Source organism: Catharus ustulatus, chromosome 5 (genome assembly GCF_009819885.2).
Source record: "Catharus ustulatus isolate bCatUst1 chromosome 5, bCatUst1.pri.v2, whole genome shotgun sequence".
In the NCBI taxonomy this organism is placed as follows: domain Eukaryota; kingdom Metazoa; phylum Chordata; class Aves; order Passeriformes; family Turdidae; genus Catharus; species Catharus ustulatus.
This window is the reverse complement of record NC_046225.1, coordinates 1,698,692-1,720,606: the sequence shown is the minus strand read 5'-3', so window position 1 is coordinate 1,720,606 and position 21,915 is coordinate 1,698,692. Positions and strand designations below refer to the sequence as shown.

Sequence of the window (21,915 nt, the reverse complement as noted above, 5' to 3'; positions counted from 1 at the left end):
TGACAAGGCCAATGCAGCACACAGAGCTCACAGTCACTTTCCCTTTCCTGCTCTCCTGTTTTTTGACCTAACATATTTTTAATCTTTCAAAGTGGCTGGAGGCATTTTCTTTAGACTCAGAATCTATTATCCTAATCACTTGAGCAGAGAAACAAAGCAGGTAGCCTACCTTACAGGCAGCTTTGGTTCACAGAGAAAGGGCAGTGTTATGTAAGATAACTGACAGGTTACTCCATGAGACTCCCCAAAGGCAGGAAAGGCAACTCAGAGCTCTGCTGTTGTCCAAGGACCACCACCAAAAAATCACTGCTCAGAATTGCAGCAGATGGAAGGCAACCTTTTTTCCCTTGAGTGAAGATGACAGAAGAGAGGTGAACAGTTTTGCAAGTGTGCTGTAGGTACTTAATGCAGAGCTGTAACAGAAAACTAAAAAGTGCCAAGAGGAATTGTTTATGCTGACCTGGAAGATACAGGAAAGAGAAAGAATTTCAAAACTATCTGGAGCAGCACGCTTTTATACATATATATATTTAAAAAGCATGAAATATATATTTATATAAAATAATAGAAGAAACCTAACAGCATTTGTCAGCTCCTTAAACAGGGCTGACATGTGCAATGCTGCAAGCACTGTGTGTTTCTCAGAAGAGCAGCCTTTAAAACCAGGAGGATAAACGCTGCACTTACAGAAGCACATTTCCCCAAGCTGACAGAACTTGTTCAGTGCCACAGCAACAAAGCCTCATTCTTCATCTGCTCACGTGTCTGCATCCAACGGCCTCTGCCTCGACCCCGGCTGCATCAAGCAAGACAACAGCCTGTGCTCAGGCAGCAGCGATCTGCTGCCGGTGGGGAGCTGCAGGCACCTCTTTTATCTTTGATCCTAACCCTGGACGAGCGGAGAAACAGCTCCTCTCCTGCAGCGCCATGAAAACAGGATCAGCATTGACCGACTCTGGTCCGGAACATAAAAATAAGTTATCAAGAGGACATGATTTGGCCACATTCCATGTAAGGCTGAGCTGCACAGAGCACCAGGCATCGACAGGGAGCTTGCATTTAAGGTGGTTCCTCCCCTCTCCCCGGCTGTCATTAAAAAGACAACATTTTCAGCCCAGAACAGTAAATCTCTGAGAGGATAAAAATATAGCAAAGATTCCTTTACCTTCATCAAAAGGAAAACTCAACAAGCACAAAAGTTGCCGATTCTCTCATTCTTTAAGGAAGCAACACTGGAAACCTGCATTGTAAATTTATTACTTAAAAGAAAAAAAAAACACTTTAATATTACACCGTCGTTTTATTTCCCTCCTGTGCACCGAGCAGAATGTGCAACACACTTGTACCCACAACAGTGAGGAGACATCACCAAGGGCAATTCCTAATCAACATTAGGAAGCTCTGGCTGCATCCCATCCCACAGCCTGCTGGGATTTTGGGAGAGGGGGTTTTCCGAGTTCGAGTCTCAGATAACACCCCTTTCAGTAAAGCTCAGTCCCATGGCAAAGAGGAAGCATACAAACCGTGGGTGTATTTGACTGTGAGAGAAACTTTGCCTGCAGTGATTTTAGGAAAAGGTTTCCCTGAAATAGGTAAAACAAATGCTGTATTCAATCCCACTAGAAAGCCCCCTGTAAGTAATTCCAGGTAAATACCCATTAAGCAATGTAAAAGCAGAGTTAAGCACTGAGCAGGAATTCCTGCATTACATGCTGAGCACCATTTATCACCCTATGCCAACAGGCAACTAGTGAAAACCTCTTACTCAAAGACACGTTTCCCATTAGCTAATTAAATTAACCTCTAAATTTAGTAGCTCATACTTGCTCTTAAACTGACCTGTTTCACCTCGGCAGTTGCTGGGGTGGGGGAAACACATCACATTATTATATACAGCCAGTCCTTCTGTGAGCAGACACCGAGCCCCAGCAGCACAAAGCCCATCTAGAAACGCGCGCTCGCTCCAGAACTGAACCGCTCACTGCTTGCCAGGAACCACATCAGAGTAATCTTTTAATACTCCAACCAAGTGGTCATTGTGAGTCTTAAACCGGCGTTTCTTCTGAGAAGCAGGTTTCTTCCTCCTCTGAATGGGAGCCTGCAAGAAGAAACAAACAGGAGTCAAAAGATCTGTGACATCTGACCTGACACCGCGCTAGTCACCACTGCTGCCAAAGATGAGCTCTGCCAGAACCAGGGGTGGGCAGGGAAGGGATGTGCTGGCTCCTGGAGAAGCAACAGCGTCCAATTCCAGTCCAGGCAGGGAGTTGACCCTGGGGACAGAACACAGCCACGGTATCCCAGGCACAGTAGTAAAGCTGGCATTCCTAACTGCAGCTACAGAAGCAGGTACGTGCCCCACAGCTCTATCCACAATCCCATCAGGATTCCAAAGCCGGTTAGCAGAAAAGTTAAACCCCCCCACCTTCCTCCCAAAACACTACTACTCTTGATGTATTGCACAGCTTCAAGCAGAAGCTTCCACTGTGGAGCTCTCGGGGACTCCTGGCGTTTGCCCTCTTTTGATGCTGCCCGGATTAGTTTCACTGGCTCCAACGAGTCATAAAAATCGCTGGCTGCTGGCTGCAGCACTTGGTTTTCCAGTTTTTAACACCGGTCACACTTCACCAAGCTCCACAAAGCTGTGCACAGGCTCACCAACACGTTTTGGAATGAACACTGCAGGATCTGGAAGTGGGGGGATTTCCCAGGAAGATCTATAATTTGTATCTCTTACTATTTTCTTTGGTCCGGTTTCTTGCATGGAAGAAATACCCTGTCGTTTCAGATACTCTTCTATCTTCTCCTCATCCATAGAATCCACAGGAATGCTCCTCCACAGCTTCTGAAACTCTGCAACGACAAACCCGGTTTTATATCCCAGTGAGCAAACCCTGGGCAAAGACCCCAGAGAGGGGGAAGGAGAGAGACTTGATTTCAAACACTGAAACATTCTGGCACGTCAGTCTGTCACCGCCAGCAGGCACTCACTCAGCACAGCCTTCACCCTCTCCAAACGCTGATGCACTGCCAAAACCACCCAAAACCTGAAAAGATGAAACCCCACCAACAAAACAACAACTAAACACCCTCAAGCTAAACTGCACTGCAGCATCAGGAGTACCCGGAGGCAACCTGTGCTTTTCATGTTCATTTGCTGCGAGTCTCTTTTTTGCCTGGAATCTCTAAAAGCTGTGCAGGCTGTGAATGAGTTTCACAGATCCTGATGAAGGGCAATCACTAACCACAAATGGCAACTTCATTTACACATCTTCAGCTGCCACTGACTTGGGAGACTTGTCATCCCATCGTCTAATTTACTGAAGGTTCAAGACATTTATTTGAGTGGCTCTGAGCTCGTTTATCATTGCAATATGATCCATACCGTGCTCTACAGATAATGAAGTACTAAAATTCCTCTGGTGTTAAGAAGAAGAGAGACACCTTAAAAACCACAGCAGCAGGAAAACAGACAGAGACAGTAAGTCTTAATTAGAGCAGCTGCCATCTGCCTGCACACTTTCTGCCTCACGTAAAGTTTCACAGAGCCTCTGGAATGCCTTCTCCAGGCAGCGGCTGGTACGATCCTACCTCCCTTCATTCCCCAGGCAGGGAGTTAAGATACATCCTGTCAGCAGGTCTGGCTAACAAACTATAAATAAAACACGAGGCACACATCGCAAGGCAAGACTAAATTTTTCCTTTTATTTCCAGATAAATTTAGTATACAGTTGTCAAAACAACCACAACCTCTGCAAGCTCCAGGATCTGTCCCGTGCAGCAGGGGATGAGATGCTCCAGTGCCCGTTTGCCACAGGCACCCCGGCTCTGGGCACACTGCAACCAAATGGGAGTGTACAAAACCAGCCCAGGCTCTCTCCTGCCCTTGGAACAATTCCCTACCTAAGGCACCTTGTTATTCTATGCAAATACATGCATCGAGTCTAAGGCGGTTCTGCTTCCTGTTGCCAACAGTGAGAGACTGTTCCAGCTTTCCAGGAAACAAAGGAAAGGAATTTCACCGGTGAAGAACAACTGTTCGTTTTTGATGGTTTTGAAGAGAACCAAAACCTGTCAAAACACCACTTTTGGTTACAGGGAGACAGCTCACAGGCTGTTTCTCACAGAGGCTATCCAGCACCCTGGGATCAGTGTGCACATCCCTTAATGCAAGGACTGACACCCTAGTCAAGACATGCTCCATCTGCTCATCCATTTTGAGGGGGATTCCAGGCTTTCAGCATAGCTGCTATCACAGATCATCCCTCACCTCATCCTGCTGCAGAAGGTGGAGCTTTGTCCTCTTATTTATAACATCCTCTGCAAACAAATGTGTCTCCTCATTAGAGTTCAGGATATATGGACAAATATGCCCTGGTGCAAAAAAAAGGAATGCTGAGGACAGGTGCTTAAGGTTAAACCGGTCTACATTCTTCTGGGGAACAGAAGTGAAAAATTAAACACTAGAAAATAAATGGTCAGCTCTTCAGGGATCAGCATGCACGGAAGTGCAGATCACAGTTAATATCTAACTACAGGGCTCTGCATTTCTTGTAGTGCCACGGTTATAACATCACTCCAGCTTCACATCCACCTTTTAAACTCGGCCAAGAAATACAAATGGAACAGGCATCAAGATCCAAAACTGCAGAGCTAAAATGGACTTTACATACAGATAATTTAATCCACTAATTGGCCCCACCAGAGTCACTGTATCATATTCTGCAACTCCATTTAAAAACTCCTCCATAAATCAGGCTGCCTTCAGCACTTCTGCTTTGATTGCAGTAATTGCAAAGGAGTTTTCTACCCAAGCTGAAGCTCCGTGTAGGGCTTTAAAATACTTCACTGCCCAGGAAAGAGGGAGTCACAACAACATGGGAACACTCCATATTGAAGGACTGGTTTGGAACTAAAAGTACAGGGAGCTGCCACCCTTCAGTTCATACAAGCTGTCTGCACTTAGTGTGACATCTAAAAGGAAAGGGAGATCCATCCATCATCTCATCACAAACCTGACTCGGTGTAACACCAGACACTGGGCTAAATTCAAGGTCTGAGGAAAGAGAGCAGCTGGATGGCTGGCACTGAACCATTTGCACATTACCTGACAGGTTTTTAAGTCTCCAAGGACTATGCCCCTATCAGCCAGGGAAAGTTTAGACCTTGGGAATACACTCTCTGAATTATTGTGACATCCTCTCTGAAATATGAGAACCTGTGGGAAAAGCTGGCAATAACTACAGCTCTCAAGAAACAACCCTCTGCACTTGTAGCTGTGATACTTCTGCACCTCAGAAAATATACCCCTGACCTGCCACAGGGAAAGATTTTTCCCAGTTTCCTTGAGAAGAATCAGAAATGCTGCCACCCTGGCCTTTGCTGTGTGTCTGAAGAGTGGCAGAAGGCAGCTCCTAGGGAAGGCTTCAACATATTGGATCCATTTTTCACAAGGTGTTTATTTTCTCTGTGGACAGGGCACAAGGAGCTCAGGGCAGGTGTGAGCAGTCGAAGGGGATGGATGGCTGGAGCAGGAAGCTCCCCACATGCTGGCCTGCTCCAGCCAGCCATGGAGAACAGGTTGGGATGTATGCATTCCTGCGGTGCCTGTAGCCATTATGATGACAGAGCACATTCCATTTTCCTGCTCCACGTCCTGTTCACTGCTGGGTGATCTTGACACCGTCACAGCACAGAAAAGGTGAGAAACTCTTCTCTCAGAGCCACTAAATTATTTTATACATCAGCTAGAATAAAAGTAAAAGGGCTACAGGAGGATAAAAAGACAGCAGGGCTTCACCTGACCGCAGCAGGCTGCACTCAGGCAAGCTGACAATCTCTGCACAGCTTAGGCTGCTTTGACAAGACAGAGCCCACAAAAAATCCCCAGGGGAGAAATTTCACAAGAGTTTCTGGTCAAAGCTATGCAGGTGTTTCAAACCCTCACAGAGATTTGCATTTTCCACAGAGCTTTCAAGTCCTGATTCCAATGCAGATCTTCCTGAGAGGAGGCAGAAAGCTGTGATCCCAGTACTGAGGCAAGTGTCACGAACAAATCTTATACACAGTATCTTGCAATCTGATCACGAAAACATTTCAACTCAGAAACTGGACAGAATCAACACTACTCACAGGCTGCTTCCTTGCTCCTCCAGAGAGCTAAATTCTGGTCTTTTGAGTACTGAGAGGAGGAAGCTAGACCAGGAGCTGGCTGAAAAGCCAGTCTAGATGTTTGCTGACATCTCCAGCAACATGAAGTCTGCATGCACAGACTCACAACAATGGGCTCTGACCAGCAGGAACCAACACAGAGATAAGCAGAGGGCAAGGTAACAAAGCTTTTGCAGACACCTTCTCTCTCTGAAATACCCAAGGGGTAAGGATGCACAGTTACCTTGATTTTACAGCATCACGAGGTGCCTCATGGATGAAAACAATTTGCACTGACATTCCCTGAGTGATTATACTCTAACACACTTCCTTTCTGTAAATGCTTACATTTGGGGAATGAAGTCATGGGTAAATGACTGCCTGGTGACTTTGGAGAGCCTTATCCAGCACTTCTCTCACTGCCTCACCTGCTCTTGCAGAAAGGTTGAGATGGTTGTGGGGATAAACTGATACATCACACAGGTAATAAAATCTGCCAGAGATTAAAAACAGCTTAAAAACCTTCGGTGAGCCAAGCCAAAGGCTGAGCAAAGGACAAAACCAGACAATAACAGTGTAGAAGGGAAGAGACAACAGTCCCAGCAGTCCCAGGGATCACAGCACTGGATATATAGCAGAAGGAAAAGGTGCTTGATGCTAAATCTGTGCTGTGCCTGGACCACCACAGCACTGATCCAAAGCAGTTTTTACAATGTTAAATTTAAGAAGCTTTGGCCATTCTCTAAAGCCCTTCAAAGGCTTAGGAAGAATTTTAAAATAATTGAGTATCCGAATTTTTTAGCAAGAACATACTTCCTGTAGTGCATTCAGCTGGGAAAGATACCATCTCTAGCAGCCAGGCAATCAAACTGGCCTTTCAGCATTCAGCACAGGGGTGAAAGCCTTGTTCACATGCAAAGTGCTTTGCCCCAGCACAAAAAGGCAGCGCTTGACTTGGCTGAAGCACCTGAAATCTGGCCCTGCTTTTATAAACACTTTCAGCTCCCCACCACTGACAGTAGATTAATTAGGCAGGAAGTCCAGAAGGAACACATGCAATCTGAACCTTCCTCGGCTAATCACATAAAGGAAAGAACAAAAGCCGTTCCTTACTGCTAAAACCTTCTCCAGTACCCTTGAGATCACGATATATAGGCACCGCTCCGTTGCTGCGAGACGTTGGGATTTATTTTCAGGGGGGAGAAAAAGAAAAGCTTGTTCAGCCATCAAGGGCAGAGGCAGGCACTGCCAGAAAGCAGGTCCTCCCACTACTCCAGGCAGCGAGCTCCAAATTGCCCTGGCAGCTCCTCTTTCTCTGCTGATGGAGCTCAGGCAGCAGTGGGAGAGGACACCCGACTTTTCAAGGCTATCGACCCCAGCCAACACATGCTCTGAGCTGGGATGTCACACAGCAGCACCGTGCACTGAGGAGCACAGAGACCTTATTTCTGAGGATAAACATTAAACTAGAAACATATTTTGAACTGTCATCGGCTGCTAGATCAAAGAGTCTGCCAACACTTCAAGGCTTATTTTGCAGTCTTTTAAAACTTCATTTTAACGTTGCCGGAGATAATGAGCTGCAACAGCATTGCTGAGGCAGAGACGTGTCATAACTCATCCTGTGCACAGACAATCCTGCCAGTGACTCCCTAAGAGACACCCTTCTGCTGCTCTGGAAAGAATCCTAAAGCAAAGCTGCTCGGGAGAGACGGGTTTCCTTCGTCACAGGATAACAAGGTTGGAAAAAGGATCTGCTCCAGCTGCAGTCAGTGAGTGAACCTGCTCAGGGATGTACCCAGCACTGTGGCATGTGCAGGTGGATCACAACAGTCATGAAAGAGAAAATATTCCTGCCCCCCTCTCAGAACAAAGCATCAGAAGGAAAACCAAAACCACAGGAACAGAGCAACAACAAAACACCACTTCTGGCTCGGATGGGAAGCTGCTGCCACCTGCGGATAAAAGGAAGCAGAGGCACCTTGAACTACAAACACTGCAGGCTGGATCCCTTCAGGACACACACTGCAGGTTTAAATGCCTTCCTTCAGCAGGAGGCCGGGCATTTTAAAGGGGTTTTTTAACCTCTTCTCCCTCTGACAGATATAGTTTGCTATCAGAGGAGGAAGAGGTAAAAATCTCCTTTTTTTTGCTCCTAAGCAATCACGGGTGTGCTACAATATGTTTTGTGTAAGAAGAGCCTGGGATTTATCCTGGCTGCCTGATACTTCTGTCTACATCTTAACAAAATGGGCTCAGTTATGAATTTTCACAGTTAATCCTGACCTCCCTCTGATAACTCTTTTAGTATGGCTGGGTTTCTGCTATCTGGAAAAAATTGCACAAGAAGAAACATTGATTTAGCAACATGACCGTGATACAACCAGTGGTTGAAACTTAGAAGCTCTGTCTCAAAAGTTGCTGCAAGAACACAGATTTCTAAATGTTTTGGCCATGTTCAGACCCCCACAAACTCTGGGCTGATGGACTGAAGAGGCACTACTTCAATAGAATGACAGGGTTCATGGTAGACTCCTAAACATTTGGAAATCAGAAATTCCCCAGTGAATCCATTCTGCATTTTGCATCTAGTTTCACTGCTGCTACCAAGAAATTACAGAAATCATTGTTTGAAAAGAAATTCACTTTGACCTTTTGATATTTTTAAATGATGTAGATGTCACCTCTACTTAATCAGCTTTGTTAAACAAAGTGTGTACTCTCAGTACATAACAAATAGTTAATGATACACTTCTTCAGTTGCTAATTCTACTGGAAATAAAGATTCCCTTGGAGGTAGGCAAAGAAAGAAAGATGTTTATGCATCCTCCTGTGGTCCTGTAAGTAGAGCAGTACAAATTTGTATCAAAACTCTTTTTTTTTTACCATACATAATGTGATGCAATGGCTTTATGTGTCATGTTACAAGAATAATACATTAACAAAAGAAAGTGTTCAGTGCCATTGTGCAATTCAAAATAAGATCTTCTGACACAGACTGCCTCTCCCCTTCTGCATTTACAGACACCTGATGTTGGCATTATTGCCATTACTGGAACACATCCTGATTTCTGTAATTAATTTCTGTGCATAAAATGGCACAGGGGATTTTACCACTATTTGTGACACAGCAAACCTGCTGAACTTGTGAAGCCCCAAATCCACTCCAGCCCTGGCTGCAGCACTGCCCAGATCTGTGCTTTCCTCCCAGTTTTATCCACCCCTTCTCAAGAATTTTGCTCACATCTCATCCCTCTGTGCTTCCTCCTTCTGTTCCATTCATGGCTTCTTGCTGCATTCACCAATGAAAGGCACATGATTAAAAAACTGGAAAAAAACCCAACAGAAATCCTGCACCCACAAATCACTCTTTTGGGTTTTTTTGGTTTCCTCTTAAGCAGAAAAATGTTAAATGCCATTTTATTCACAGTGAGGTGGTTATTAGTCTCTTCTGTAGAGCTGCTCTTGAAGAGAACTCTTGGACTCCTGGTGCCATGTTCCAATGGACCCATCATAAAGCACAGGATATTACCACTGGACTCACTTGCTGGTCTCGTTAGTCTCATGTTAATATAAACATTCCCTTCATATCTGGACACACCTGATATTTCATTATCATCTTAAAAGACTGCTCTACCTCAAGACTGCTTATACACAGAGGTGCTTAAGATGAATTCAGATCAAGTGTCATGGAAACCTATGTAAAACAACACCTACCTTCATCCACAGCAAAGTGACAGCTCTTGTCATTGTAGAAAAGAATTTTCTTCTTATCAGGGCGATTAACAAAGATGATCTGGTCCCCTAAAGCCTCAAAAACAAATGCAAAAGAACAACTCAAAATCACTTCGTTTCCCAGCTGAAGGTCTCCAACCCCAACAGAGCCAGACTTTGTGCTACAAAAAGCAACAACAACCTGGAGAAGCTGCAAAGGAACTTGCCATGAAACACATAAGTACACCAATAAAAAAAAATGAGACTCAGAGGACTGAAGTCAAGGTGTAAAAGCAGAACTAAATGCCTCCAGTTGGAATGTGGGAGATCAGGAGACTTTTGTGAGAAAGAGCTCTGAGAGCTGTGCTGAGACATCAGGGCAAATCTGAATGTTAAGGATGAAATACAGAAAGGCCACAGCATTAAATCTGCTGAAAGAGCTTCTGAGTTATCAAAAAACAGAAACAACTCATGAGAAAACTCTTAGTGTCTCTCTTCTCTCTGAGAAGGGAATGAGCTGAACTGCAGACAGGTGCTCCTCACCTTTATGGCTTTCTGTGCGTTGGGCAGCCCTTCCTCGATGTCCTCCAGAAGGATTCCTCCCAGCCCTCGCTGGTCATGCTTGTCCAAGAGCCTGAGCAGAGCCTTTTTGTCTTTCAAGTTGTACTTGGGTTTGAAAGCATACTTCCCATCCACAACTTCTATTTTGGGATTGTTGACAAGAGCCTGCAACAGGAACAGAAATTTCAAACCCTGAAACAGTGCAGACACTCGTGACTTTTTTTCTGGCATGCTTCTGAGCACATGAGCCACAGGTTACAGCTGCCAGGCTGGAGGGTTGAGTTTAAATGGATTTGAAATCCTTGGATCCTAGATCATTCAACCTGGGCATAATTCACCACGACACAGAGCACCTCTTACAGAGGAGGGGCCCAAATTGGTGCTGCAGGGTATCTGTTTACCTTTTCTCATCTGGCAAAAGCTCAGCTTCCTTGGGAGGAGTTCTTCCATTCCATTTTGATACTCTGGTTCATTATGGAAGAAACCTGGAGCTGCCTTTTGAAAGACTCCAGCAAAGTCAAGCTTCCCTCACAACCAACACTGACAGAACAGAGGTTTCTGTTCCCTGGAATATTAGTGCTGGCAGCAAGGAATGTTACAGCCTGACTTAGCAGCTTCTTGAAGGAAGGATTACATATTTAGTAATTTAATAAGTGTGCACAATTCAGGTCTATCAGAATTCTTTAATGAAAATCTGAAGATGTGTTTCCTTTACCTCGCTCATTAACCATTGTTTCTGTTTGAGTCCAATATCTAAATGCTGAGTTTCATCCAGGATCTCTTCCAGGGTTAATGGATGTGTATCCCCGCGCTGGTGCCGGGTCTGCAAAAGCAAACAGGATCTATTACAGTTCTCTGCTCACTTTATTGAGCAACTCAATCACCAAAAAGTAACCAAGACTGACACCAAATTACACTTTATTTGGATCAATAGTTTATGAATCCCAAAACCTGACAGTATCTTGAAATTCCTACAAATAAATCCCATTATCTTGGTTGTAAAGTGATCTAGGATAATTAGGATTTCAGTTAGGAACAATATGCTGACAATTTCATTTACTGACAGCACTTTGAATTTAACAAGCAGTTTCCTGAAATTCCCAGTCTTGCAGTAAAAAAATTTCAGAGGTTGAAACATTCAGCATTTTCCAGCTACCACAGGACAAGAAATAATTAAAGTATTTTAAAACAAAATTATTTTACACCAAAACACCATACCTTCATGTAATTCACTATTTTAGCAAGGACTCCAAACTTGTAGCCAGAACCTCCTGAAAGGGCTTTCAAGTTAAATGATCCATTGCTGTGATCTACAAAGAAGGAAAACAAACAATTAGAGGATGCTTTGATACCTCCCTGTTGGCTCTGAGGTCCATCATGTTTTTACTCTACTTCCAGCAGCTTCTGAAACGAAAACTATGGACAGAAACAGGAGGGGCAGAAGCAGCCACCCTCAGGTGAGTCCTTGCACACATCTTCATCTAGACACAGAGACCCAGAGGACACAGCTCTGGAACATTTCTGAGCAAAACTCCACAAACAAAAAGTTACTGCCACAAGAGAACACGTTTAACTCGGTGGCTTAACATCCCATAATCATTTACACTACATTAATCCACCCTGAAATAATGCACTGCATTTAATCCACCAATACCTTCCCTGCTGCTGAGATGGGGGCAGAAAGCTCCCCTTCTTCCCAAAGGCACTGTGGTTACACAGCAGGTAAAGGAAGGCTGTGATTTAAAAAAAAATTATTGTTTAAAGTAGCTCTAGTGGAGAATTTATTAAATGGACCCATACAAATGCAAACCAATTCATCCTGGTGTGCTGCACCACTGCAACAACTCAGAACCCCCTCTGTTGTCAACTCTGGGAGTCTTTATCATGAGGTTTGCTATCATTTTGTTGCAAAACTTCTTGCAAGGTTGTTAATGACCATTTCATTAACGTCAGCTCTCAGCACAGCACATTAAACACAAATATCCACAAACCACCATCACAAGCCACAGGCTCTTTACCAGCACAACACTGCTCAAACCTAATGGCAACAGTTTTCTGGAATTTCAGCTACTCCAGGAAAAGAACATAATCTCATTGTCACCATGGGGATTGTTTAATCCTCTGATGATTTCTAAGCATATCTGACAGGACAACAGCTATCTCAGAGACAGGAGTTCCTATTATTTCCAGGGAAAAATCAGTGAAGGGAGAGAAAATAACAGAATTGTGAAGCTGTTACATGACATTGTCTTAGAGGCTTTACACAGTACAACAATTCTAAAATTTTATGGAAGATTCAGTGTAACTCCAGCTACAGAAGAATATTTTTTTCTGATTACTAAATTAAGATAGTAAAAGGAGGAAAATCAAAAGCTAGCTCCCCCTGAAGATTTTTCCCTAAAGGGCTCCCTTTGAAGATTAAAAATTAATGTCTATGTAGGACATCTTACAATAATCATAGAAAAATCTTAGATGCAATGAGAGGTGACCAAAATAAATTCAGAGGCACAACAAGCAGTTAAGACGACTTATCATGTTTTTGTTCTGTCAATTGAATCAGGAAGATTATCTCGTTTAATCTGCCTGGTTACAGCCTGCTACAGTTCATGACAAGAGAATCTAAGCACACACTGAGGCTGGAAATCTGCAGATATTAACACTTCAAACGTCATGGTCTGATGGCTGATTCCAGCACAAAGCAGAGCGGGGTCGCGGCCAAGGCGCGCTCCCCTGCTAACGAGCTCATCCCATCCCAAAAAAACAACAACAGGGAGGCGTTTGCTCCTTATTCCAGACAGTAAGAGTCATATTTATGAATGATTTACTCCTGGGGTTGAGGGCTTGATGCAAATGAGCACAAAGGAAGTTGTCAGCAGCATCGTGCTCTGGCCAATGGAAGGAAAGCTCCATCTTAGCTGTGCCATAGGCTGCACTAAAAAAAGGGACCAGAACGGCGCTCTCTCAGCATCCTTTCACACAAGAGGTAGGTGTGTATCATTTTATAACATTCTCTGAGGTTTATCTTGATTACTGAAAGAAAATATGCCTGTAAGCTGAGAACCTGTAAAAGCTTCTTGGAATCAGGATGATTTTTCTCTAGGCTGAGCAGGGTTTATCCTGCCGAACGCGGAGGAGCTTGTCTTGCACGATCAGACAAGCACTTTCACCATCTGTGCACTAATGGAAAATTGATGACCACTCCATCTTACAGCAAAGCTAACACAACAAGCCAAGATTCAGTAAACAAAATGGATTTTGTCCTTACAGGGGAGGTGGCTGGTTTCCTGCAGCCTCACGCTCCTTGCGATTGATTCTGTGTGTTTTCACAGAAATGACAGCGAAAGGGTTTTCCTTAAAACAAAGACAGCTCCAGCTGAAACGTGAGAAATGTTACCTCCCAGGGGGTATTCCATAGATTAGGCTGCCTGAAAGAGATCTGTGTGTGTGGAAGAGAAACCTGTTCTAGAAAGGTGGGATACCCTGGGTAGGGAGAAAATCCCGTTGCCTGCTGTTATCTTTGGAAATACTGGAGCAGCCATAGATACAACGCAAACAGCCAGGTTGGAATGCACCTGAGATTTGTAAATGCTTTTACCCTGAGATGTCTGCTCAGTGGTTCCTTAAACAGGACTTCCTCAGTGCTGCATTAAAAGGATTTTCTGCCAGTCATTTCCTTCTACTCCATGAAAATGATTTCAAATAAAGCTGCTCCTCTGCAGTGCCCAAAGATGCTAATGCTTTTAAATTAAAACCTAGCGCAGATATTAGAGGAACCACTTCATTAAATATTTAGCTCACTGCATTTTGGATACATACAATTGCTGACTTGATTGCAAATCAGACTGGCTGATGACACGAATCTGAAGTGTGCCATTACAAAATAAGTAAAACTGCAGGAAACCAGCCCATTTTTGACAGCTTTCAAGGACACTAACCTCATTAGTGCTGTTTTAATTCTGAACAGTCAGCAACAGCTCCTTCAGCATTGTGTTTTAATAATTACAGCAAAGAGCAGCTGATCTTTATCTGCCTCACCTCATTCAAATCTGAGGAATCATAGAGGAGCATTAAATTCCAGCTCCTGGCATACAGACAAACATTTCTGTGCTGTGCAAGCTGCTGCCCTGATGGTGGCTACGGAGTGGGAAGGGGCTGGCTGTGCAGGGGGAAGGGAAGGGCTGCCCTGATGGAGTGGGAAGGGGCTGGCTGTGCAGGGGGAAGGGGATGGATGCCCTGATGGAGTGGGAAGGGGCTGGCTGTGCAGGGGGAAGGGAAGGGCTGCCCTGATGGAGTGGGAAGGGGCTGGCTGTGCAGGGAGAAGGGGATGGCTGTGCAGGGGAAGGGAACGGATGCCCTGATGGAGTGGGAAGGGGCTGGCTGTGCAGGGAGAAGGGAAGGGCTGCCCTGATGGAGTGGGAAGGGGCTGGCTGTGCAGGGGGAAGGGAAGGGCTGCCCTGATGGAGTGGGAAGGGGCTGGCTGTGCAGGGGGAAGGGAAGGGCTGCCCTGATGGAGTGGGAAGGGGCTGGCTGCTGCACTGCGCCGTGCCCTGCCCAGGACGCTTCTCTCCTCCTGGGAACTCCTCTCTCCTCTCCTCTCTTGCCTTGGCACAGAGCTGTGCTGCCAAAGGCTCCTGGCTACACAGTGCAGATACGACCAATCCCTACAGTGGCCCAAGATCTTGATCACTTTGAGCAATATAAATGAAAACCAACCCTAAAATTACTAAATTTTGCATCACAGAAACATTCTACTTTTGTGCCTGGTGTTTACAGAGCAAGCAAACTTAGGTGTAACAGATTCCAACAAAACTCTCAGTCTTAGAAATCTGTTTACAAAGTTCAAAACAAAACTCTTTTTCTTTCCCAAAGGTATCCTCTTGCCATTTAAAATACACAATAAAATCTTGCTTATTTTAATTACTCTTCAAAGGGGATTTCAAATCCTTTTATTCTCTCTTTCTCTCATGGATTTTAAAATGAGCCTTCATGCCACCCCTTCAAAAACTCTCATGACTTTCAGCCCCTTAACAGGTTGGCTGAGTTTCCTTTCCAGACCATGACCAAATCAAGCCACTCTCCTGAAGCCAGGAGTATTTTTAGCTTTGGATTTGCTCTGTAAACTTTTGTTTAAGGAAAAAAAAACCCACAAACAATTTAATTAATCCCATCCATCTCAGTCATACTTTGTGTATTCAATTACTAATTTGTGTACTCAGTTACAGATTTAACAGAGGAAACAGTAAGTTACTGCAACTGCTCCAGTAAAAGTCTGTATGGAACACTAATGCCAGGGACCTTCCCAGCAACAAAGCTCTTCCCTTTCAATTTAAATCCATTAAAGACAGAAGGATAAAGAACAAAAGGTATAATATTTAAACAACAAAAATAAGACATAGATCACAAGCTGTTTTGGCAGCATGATCCTGCTTTTCTTCACAATAATTTCACAGAAACAAGGACAGGTGCTCAGACTGCTTCAGCAGACACCATCACCACCATGCTCCACCTAAAGACTCCTTGCTATTTCCTCAGGGAAATATGGAGACCTGACTTAACCTCCTCCTCCCACACCCAGTTTTAAATTGCCTGAGGGATTCAAAGGTTATGACAATGTCCTAGAGACACAACAGATAACCAGAAGTTGCTGTAGCTCCTTGGACAATTTTTATGACATCAGACTACAGAGCAAAGGCAGATTTGCTGAAGCCAACTCCTTCCTTCATCTCTCCCCACAGCACAGAGCAGCCTCTTCCCCTGCTGGGTGCCAAGAGACAGGGCTGGGTTAGGCAGAGCTGAAAATAAGAAATAAGGACTCCTCAGAAAGGGTTGGGTTTTCCTTGGTGTCCACCCCAACGATTACAGCACCACAAACAAGATTTCCAGAGCCATCTAGGCAGCCAAGTTTCTTCAGCACAAACTACTCAGCAGTGGAAGAGCACGGGAATGAACACGTCAGAAAATCTGCCCTCCTGAAGTCAAGAGGGCTTTGCAGGTCAACAAAACTGTGCTAACAGGCAATTCCAAAATAATAGGGTTTTTCACACCATGCAGGTGCCAGCCTCAAGACTGACACTGGACAGGTGCTTGAAACCACTGCACACATTGAAAATCCAGTTTGTAACCTTTGTTTGTGCATATAACTGAAATAAAGAAGCAAAGCTGTCATTCCTGAATCACACCACACAATGCCTGCATGAACCAGACACTGCCAAATTAAATGTACTGTGCTATCACAAAATTATATATCTGGAGTTTGATATTTTGGTGAGCAAATAGGAGTATGCAACAATGCGTGTTCATAGAAAGTTACAGCACTTAGTCTAAGCAGATCCAATTTGTGATAAATATCACAGCATGTCCTTGACTGACAGAGTTCTCAACAGCTTTGTTTTTGTGTTTCAGCTCCCAAATCTGTGCCAGTGAGCATACTCAGACAGCTCTTCAAGAATGGCAACCCCCAACGGCACTCACTGGAACGAGACTACTACATACATCTCCCAATATCTGGGCTTCCAAGTGCAAAAAATTTACCCTTTCCATGACAACTGGAACACTGCCTGCTTTGTTATCCTGATCATATTCATCTTCACCGTGGTTTTCCTGGTGGTGCTGGCTTTCCTGTACGAAGTGCTGGACTGCGGCTGCTGCGCGAAGAACAAAACTGTGAAAGACTTGGAGAACGAGCCCAATCCCGTCAGAGCAATGATGAACAGCTTCAGGAAGCGTGGGAGAGAGGTGGTGTAGGAAGCACTGAGCACCTGCGCTTGGAGAACTGGGTTTGACACCTCCAATGAAGCCTCTTGTACCTTACAAGCGAGCAAGTCATGTGCTTTTTTCTTTTGGACTTAAATACCCACAGTTGCAATTTTATCTCTGGATGTGAGCTGGAATAGTTGGCACAGGCTTTCCAAGTGCTAAGCAGAAAGACAATCTATTGCAGTGTCATGGGAGGGAAAAAGATTTTTGTTTTTAGATGAACTTTTGCTGTTTATATTGAGTGACTAGCATAGAATTTTGTCTACCTGACCGAACAAATGTTGCCTAACTGTGTTGCTTAACTGAAGAGAACAGTTATAAAATGTTCAACAGTCTGATCACATTCAGTGCAAAGACAGCAGTGTTGTCCCACTGAGTCAACCACACAGGGACAGGGCAGACAGAGAAGGGGTAAGAAAAAAGTTGGGAGATAAGGGCTGAATGGCAAGAGACCCTTCAAGGAGGAGAGGATTGGGTGAATTCTAGCACTTGGCAGCTTTTTATGATGGGTTTCTCGCTTTTACAAGAGAGGGTGGTGGGAGGAAAACTAAGCCAGCAAGAAATGTACCCCTAAAATGGTCTTTTCTAGTCCTCCTAAGGGTAGTTTGACCTTTTCTTCCCCCACTTTCTCCAGTTCCAGGGAACTGTTCTCCCCTTACTTCATATGCAGTCTGGTCAACAATTTCTGGGTGTTGAGACCTGTGTAACCCATTACCTTCAGAATACCTTGAGCCTTTCCAAAAGTCCTGCTGGAAATGAACAGGGACAATTCTCTGCCCCAAGGTTGATGCTTCTGTGGCAACCACAACACTGCAGGGAGTTGGACATGCTGGATCTATTGTCCCTATCCCAAACTTTCAAAGCCAAACTGGAACTGATGGAGCTCTTGCCATGAATGCAGGGAGGTGGGCCACAGACCTCCCCCACTGAGGAGGGGGATGTCACCCAGCCCAGGAGCCAACACACAGGAGGCCATGCCAGGATCAGCCCTGTGCCAGACAGGGCAGCTTCACTTTGCACAAGACTCCATCTGCCTGCTGACACATCCCAGAGCTCCCACTCAGCCCTTCCTCATGTCCTGACCACACAACTCTCACACCTCTGGCTCACCAGTCCTCTGTAGCTGTGTCGTGCCTGTGATTTTCAAAACCATTCAGGCTAACAGTATCCAACAGCGTGGCCATCAGCAGCTCCTGGCAAGTCCTTCACACCCCTGAACCCACACAGAAATGTCCCAGAGCAAAGCTATACATGGGACAAGTTATTTCACTGTATTAACCCCACAAACTATCCTGTCATGAAGGAAACAAAACCCACCTAAATGGCCACAGACATAAGTGACCTTGCAGTCCATCCATCTCCAAAAAATCTCTGTGCTATGGCCAGTACCTATAATGATCTCTTTTTTAATATATATCAAACCCCTCTCAGGCTGAGCACGATTAAGCTCCAGAAGAACTGGACACGGTGGAAGACTGGCTAATTGACACATGCTGCTCCTGGTTGGTGAGATGGAGTCACAAGACACCCAGGGCACTACGAACTAGCACAGCTAGTCCAGTGATTCACCTGGAGAAGCAAACTCCCTCCTGCAGCCACAAATCCTCACCACCATTCATCTCAGACACACTTCTCACAGTGAGGTTTGGCCAGGACCTGTCCCCTGTGCAGAGAATGTTTCAAGCTCAAAACGAAAAGCACAACTGATGGAAGCCAATGCCTCGAGTACAAGATAATTTAGACGGTAATGAAGATAATGTCAGTGGTGACAACAATGACACCTTACCCTCTGCTGTATGTGACAGCATCAGACTGCAAAGTCCTGCTCAAGAGTAGCCATCAGGATGCACTGAATTAATGTTTCCTTCCTAAAAGCAAACGCTCTGGACACTTACTTGCAGCATTCCCACAAAATGCCCATCATGGCTGCACACAAGAGGGCGGTGTGTGCACCACGCCAGCCTCTGCTGCTCTGGCACTGCCTTCCCGAGAAGCACACGGAGTGACAAACCTTGGGACTCATCCCAGCTTTGTATTTCACAGGGTTGCAAAGGGGAGTGGGTGTGAGCACAAGGAACAGAAGACAAAGGTGTCCCCTTGCACAGTACCAGAGAAGACTCAGGACGATTCTTTCCCACAAAACAGCCCCTGAAGATTTCAGCTCTTGGCTACTGTTGGTGGAGACCACTGAGACAAAGGTCTTGAGACAAAGACCAGAGCCACAATTTACTATTGATTAATAAAATGAAACAAAACCAGACTTGATCCATTTCGTTTCTTCACCAGTTCCTATTCTGAACTGAGTAAACTAGCTTTGAATTTTCCCAAATATCCTGTTGAAATAATGATAGTGAAGCCTGCATAGAAGTGGTTGTAGGAGCAGTGGGAAGCTTAGAGCCAGACTCCACAGACAAGCCAGATTTAGCTGTGCAGTCATTTGAAGATTAGCATGGTCCCCACACCTCTCCTCCCCCAAAAAGTGACAAGGGCAGGTTCTCTGAGTCACAGAATCACAGAGCAAGGGAGGATCTGTGGGCTCTACACACCCAGGGACTGTCAGTGCCAACACACAAACACTGTGACTCCATTTGTCACCTCTGTATAACAGAACTAGGACAGACCACCGCAGATTTTGCTCCTTTAGGGCGGTGGGACAGGGATTCCTTAACATGAGGTTTTTACTCTACCTCCCCAGGCCCGTCTGTGACACCCACATATCCTGACAGGAACCTGCCAATCTGGCAAGTGAAATAAAAAGCGGGTTTTGAGGCAACGGATCTTGACTCTGCAGCATAAACACGCTGTAGAAACCCTGGAACCTCTCTGGTACTGCCTGGCACGCAGCCAGCAGTATAAAAGATCAAGTTTATTTCCTCAGAGCCACACTGCTGTTAGTGAAAGTGCACTTAAAGAAACCCTCAGCCTACCAAAACCACAGAAACAAAACAAAACCTTCCTTATCTGCTCAAATCCTCCTTATCAGACTCACATTTGTGTCCTCTGCCCTCTTCCTGACTCCCCATCCCATCTTCCCAGCAAACCCTGCTCACCCCAGTGACGCAGCCTAGGATATTCCACATAGAATTTTGTTTTGTTTGGAGTGTGAAAAAGGGATGGATGGAAACCTGGCCTCCCTTGATTTATTTTAGAAAGTCTGGTTGATGCTTTACTTGGTGCCTGAGAAGCTGCAGACACATATCCAAATTTCCATCTGTTCCCCTGGGACAGAAGCAGCTTCCCTCCTCCCAAACTCCCTGACGTTTTTCTCTGTTGTTTTTAGCTCTATTGTTTCTTTTGGAGTTTAGGGGAGAGCTACATGTGGTATTACACAAAATACGAGCATGGGCTGAGTTTGCACAACAGGGTATTTTGTGGTTTAGTAACTCCTGGCATTTGATCTGACCTTTAAAGTGCACTTGAGAGCTGCCATTGCTTTCAGAGCAAATCCTCTCCCCAGTGCTGCACTTTCCACACGCTCCCACTATTTTTGGTGCTGCTTTATTAACTGCTTATTTGATACTGAGGGATGTATTATCAGTGCCACCATCCCAGGGAAATGCCACAACTCCTCAGTGAAACAGGCAGAAACCTCTGGAATGCCTGGTGCTCACGAGCAAAGCTTAGCTCTCAGGTAAAACAAGAACAACTACTAATTACTACATGCAAGCCAGACAAGATACACCTTGCAAAATCCATCTCATGTGTGAACAGCTTTCAACTTACAGCTAGCTAAATGTTTTAGGTGTTTTCTTGCCAGAAATAATCACAGAATCACGGAACAGCAAAACTTAGAGCATTATTCACGTCAATACACCATAGCTTAAAGGCAAACAGAGGAAAACACCAAGTAGCTGCTGGACAGACTTCCACCCACCTGTGTTTTGTTTAGAGCTGGAGGAGCCCCCTTGTTCTACCTTGGCCTTCTTCTTCTTGGAAGCAGAGGAGTCCGAGGAGAGCGCCGGGCGCTTCTCTACGGCCGGCGTGGAGAGGGCTCGCTTTTTGAACAGCTCCCGCTCCCTCAGCAAGCTGGGATCCATGATTCTGCCACGGGAGAAAGGCGAGAAAAGGGTGTGTGCGTCACTGAGGGACTGAGGAGCAGAAATATCTGTTTATCACGGAATATGCGGAGTTTGATGGGTCCCACCACTGAGCCCAAGTCTTAGCCCTACACAGGACACGCCAAGAATCCCACTCGGGGCCTGGGAGCGTTGTCCAAGCGCTCCGTGAGCTGGGTCAGGATTGGCGCTGTGACCACAGCCCTGGGGAGCAATTTATTTCTTGTTCGCTCCTCCTTTTCCCGAATATGGACTTCAACAACAGAGCAAAGGTGTCAGTGCGCTACCGGAACCTTCAGGAGTGTGAATGGGAATGCCGAGCCACAGCAGGGTGGGAAAGCCCGGCTACCAGGTTAACGAGGGACCTCACGGCCACCGGCAGGACGGAACAAAGTGGCAACGCGGCGGGCGAGCGACCGGAAACCACCGGGCCGGAGGATGCCGGTGCCTCGGCGTCCCTGTAACCCGCGCAGAGGGCGGGGAAGGCGCTCCCCCGTCCCCGTGTGCGCTCCGGTCCCGGTCCCGGTCTCGGTCCCGATCCCCGTCCCCTCACGGCGGCCCCCGCGCGCGCCCGCTCACCCGCGCGCCGCCGCCGCCTAGCGAGCCATGCCGCTCCCGGCAGCCCCCGCGCGCCGGCACCGCCCCGGAAGCGGCGCGCCCGTCGCCATGGCAACGCGGC

The 21,915-nt window shown here is 45.7% G+C and overlaps 2 protein-coding genes across 3 annotated transcripts; one reads left to right on the top strand and one right to left on the bottom strand.

The window, feature by feature from the left end:
• Window positions 1-1,233: 1,233 nt before the first annotated feature.
• Window positions 1,234-21,868, bottom strand: GTF2E2 (general transcription factor IIE subunit 2). Its single transcript, XM_033059563.1, has 8 exons — window positions 21,816-21,868; window positions 21,056-21,222; window positions 11,644-11,735; window positions 11,141-11,248; window positions 10,408-10,590; window positions 9,868-9,961; window positions 2,738-2,853; window positions 1,234-2,098 (listed from the first exon to the last, which is right to left on the bottom strand). The coding sequence occupies exons 2-8, from the start codon at window positions 21,216-21,218 to the stop codon at window positions 1,979-1,981; spliced, it is 876 nt and encodes a 291-aa protein (XP_032915454.1). The 5' UTR covers window positions 21,219-21,222; window positions 21,816-21,868; the 3' UTR covers window positions 1,234-1,978.
• SMIM18 (small integral membrane protein 18) lies at window positions 13,158-19,441 on the top strand. Of its 2 annotated transcripts, none has more exons than XM_033059568.2 (2): window positions 13,158-13,412; window positions 16,828-19,441. In XM_033059568.2, exon 2 carries the CDS (start codon window positions 16,873-16,875, stop codon window positions 17,167-17,169), a length of 297 nt encoding a protein of 98 aa, XP_032915459.1. In that variant the 5' UTR covers window positions 13,158-13,412; window positions 16,828-16,872; the 3' UTR covers window positions 17,170-19,441. The 2 variants fall into 2 exon arrangements, with proteins under 2 accessions (XP_032915459.1, XP_032915458.1); XM_033059567.2 differs by having other exon boundaries at window positions 13,163-13,408.
• Window positions 21,869-21,915: the final 47 nt, after the last annotated feature.

Bases quoted from the DNA above. Each gene is read 5' to 3' on its own strand.
- SMIM18 (XM_033059568.2), top strand. From the start codon at position 16,873: ATGGCAACCCCCAACGGCACTCACTGGAACGAGACTACTACATACATC.
- GTF2E2 (XM_033059563.1), bottom strand. From the start codon at position 21,218: ATGGATCCCAGCTTGCTGAGGGAGCGGGAGCTGTTCAAAAAGCGAGCC. The intron at 11,249-11,643 runs GTATGGTGTTTT...TTGCTTTTGCAG, and splicing joins AAATAGTGAATTACATGAAG to ACCCGGCACCAGCGCGGGGA. The intron at 9,962-10,407 runs GTGAGGAGCACC...TTTGTTTTTGAG, and splicing joins ACGCACAGAAAGCCATAAAG to GCTTTAGGGGACCAGATCAT.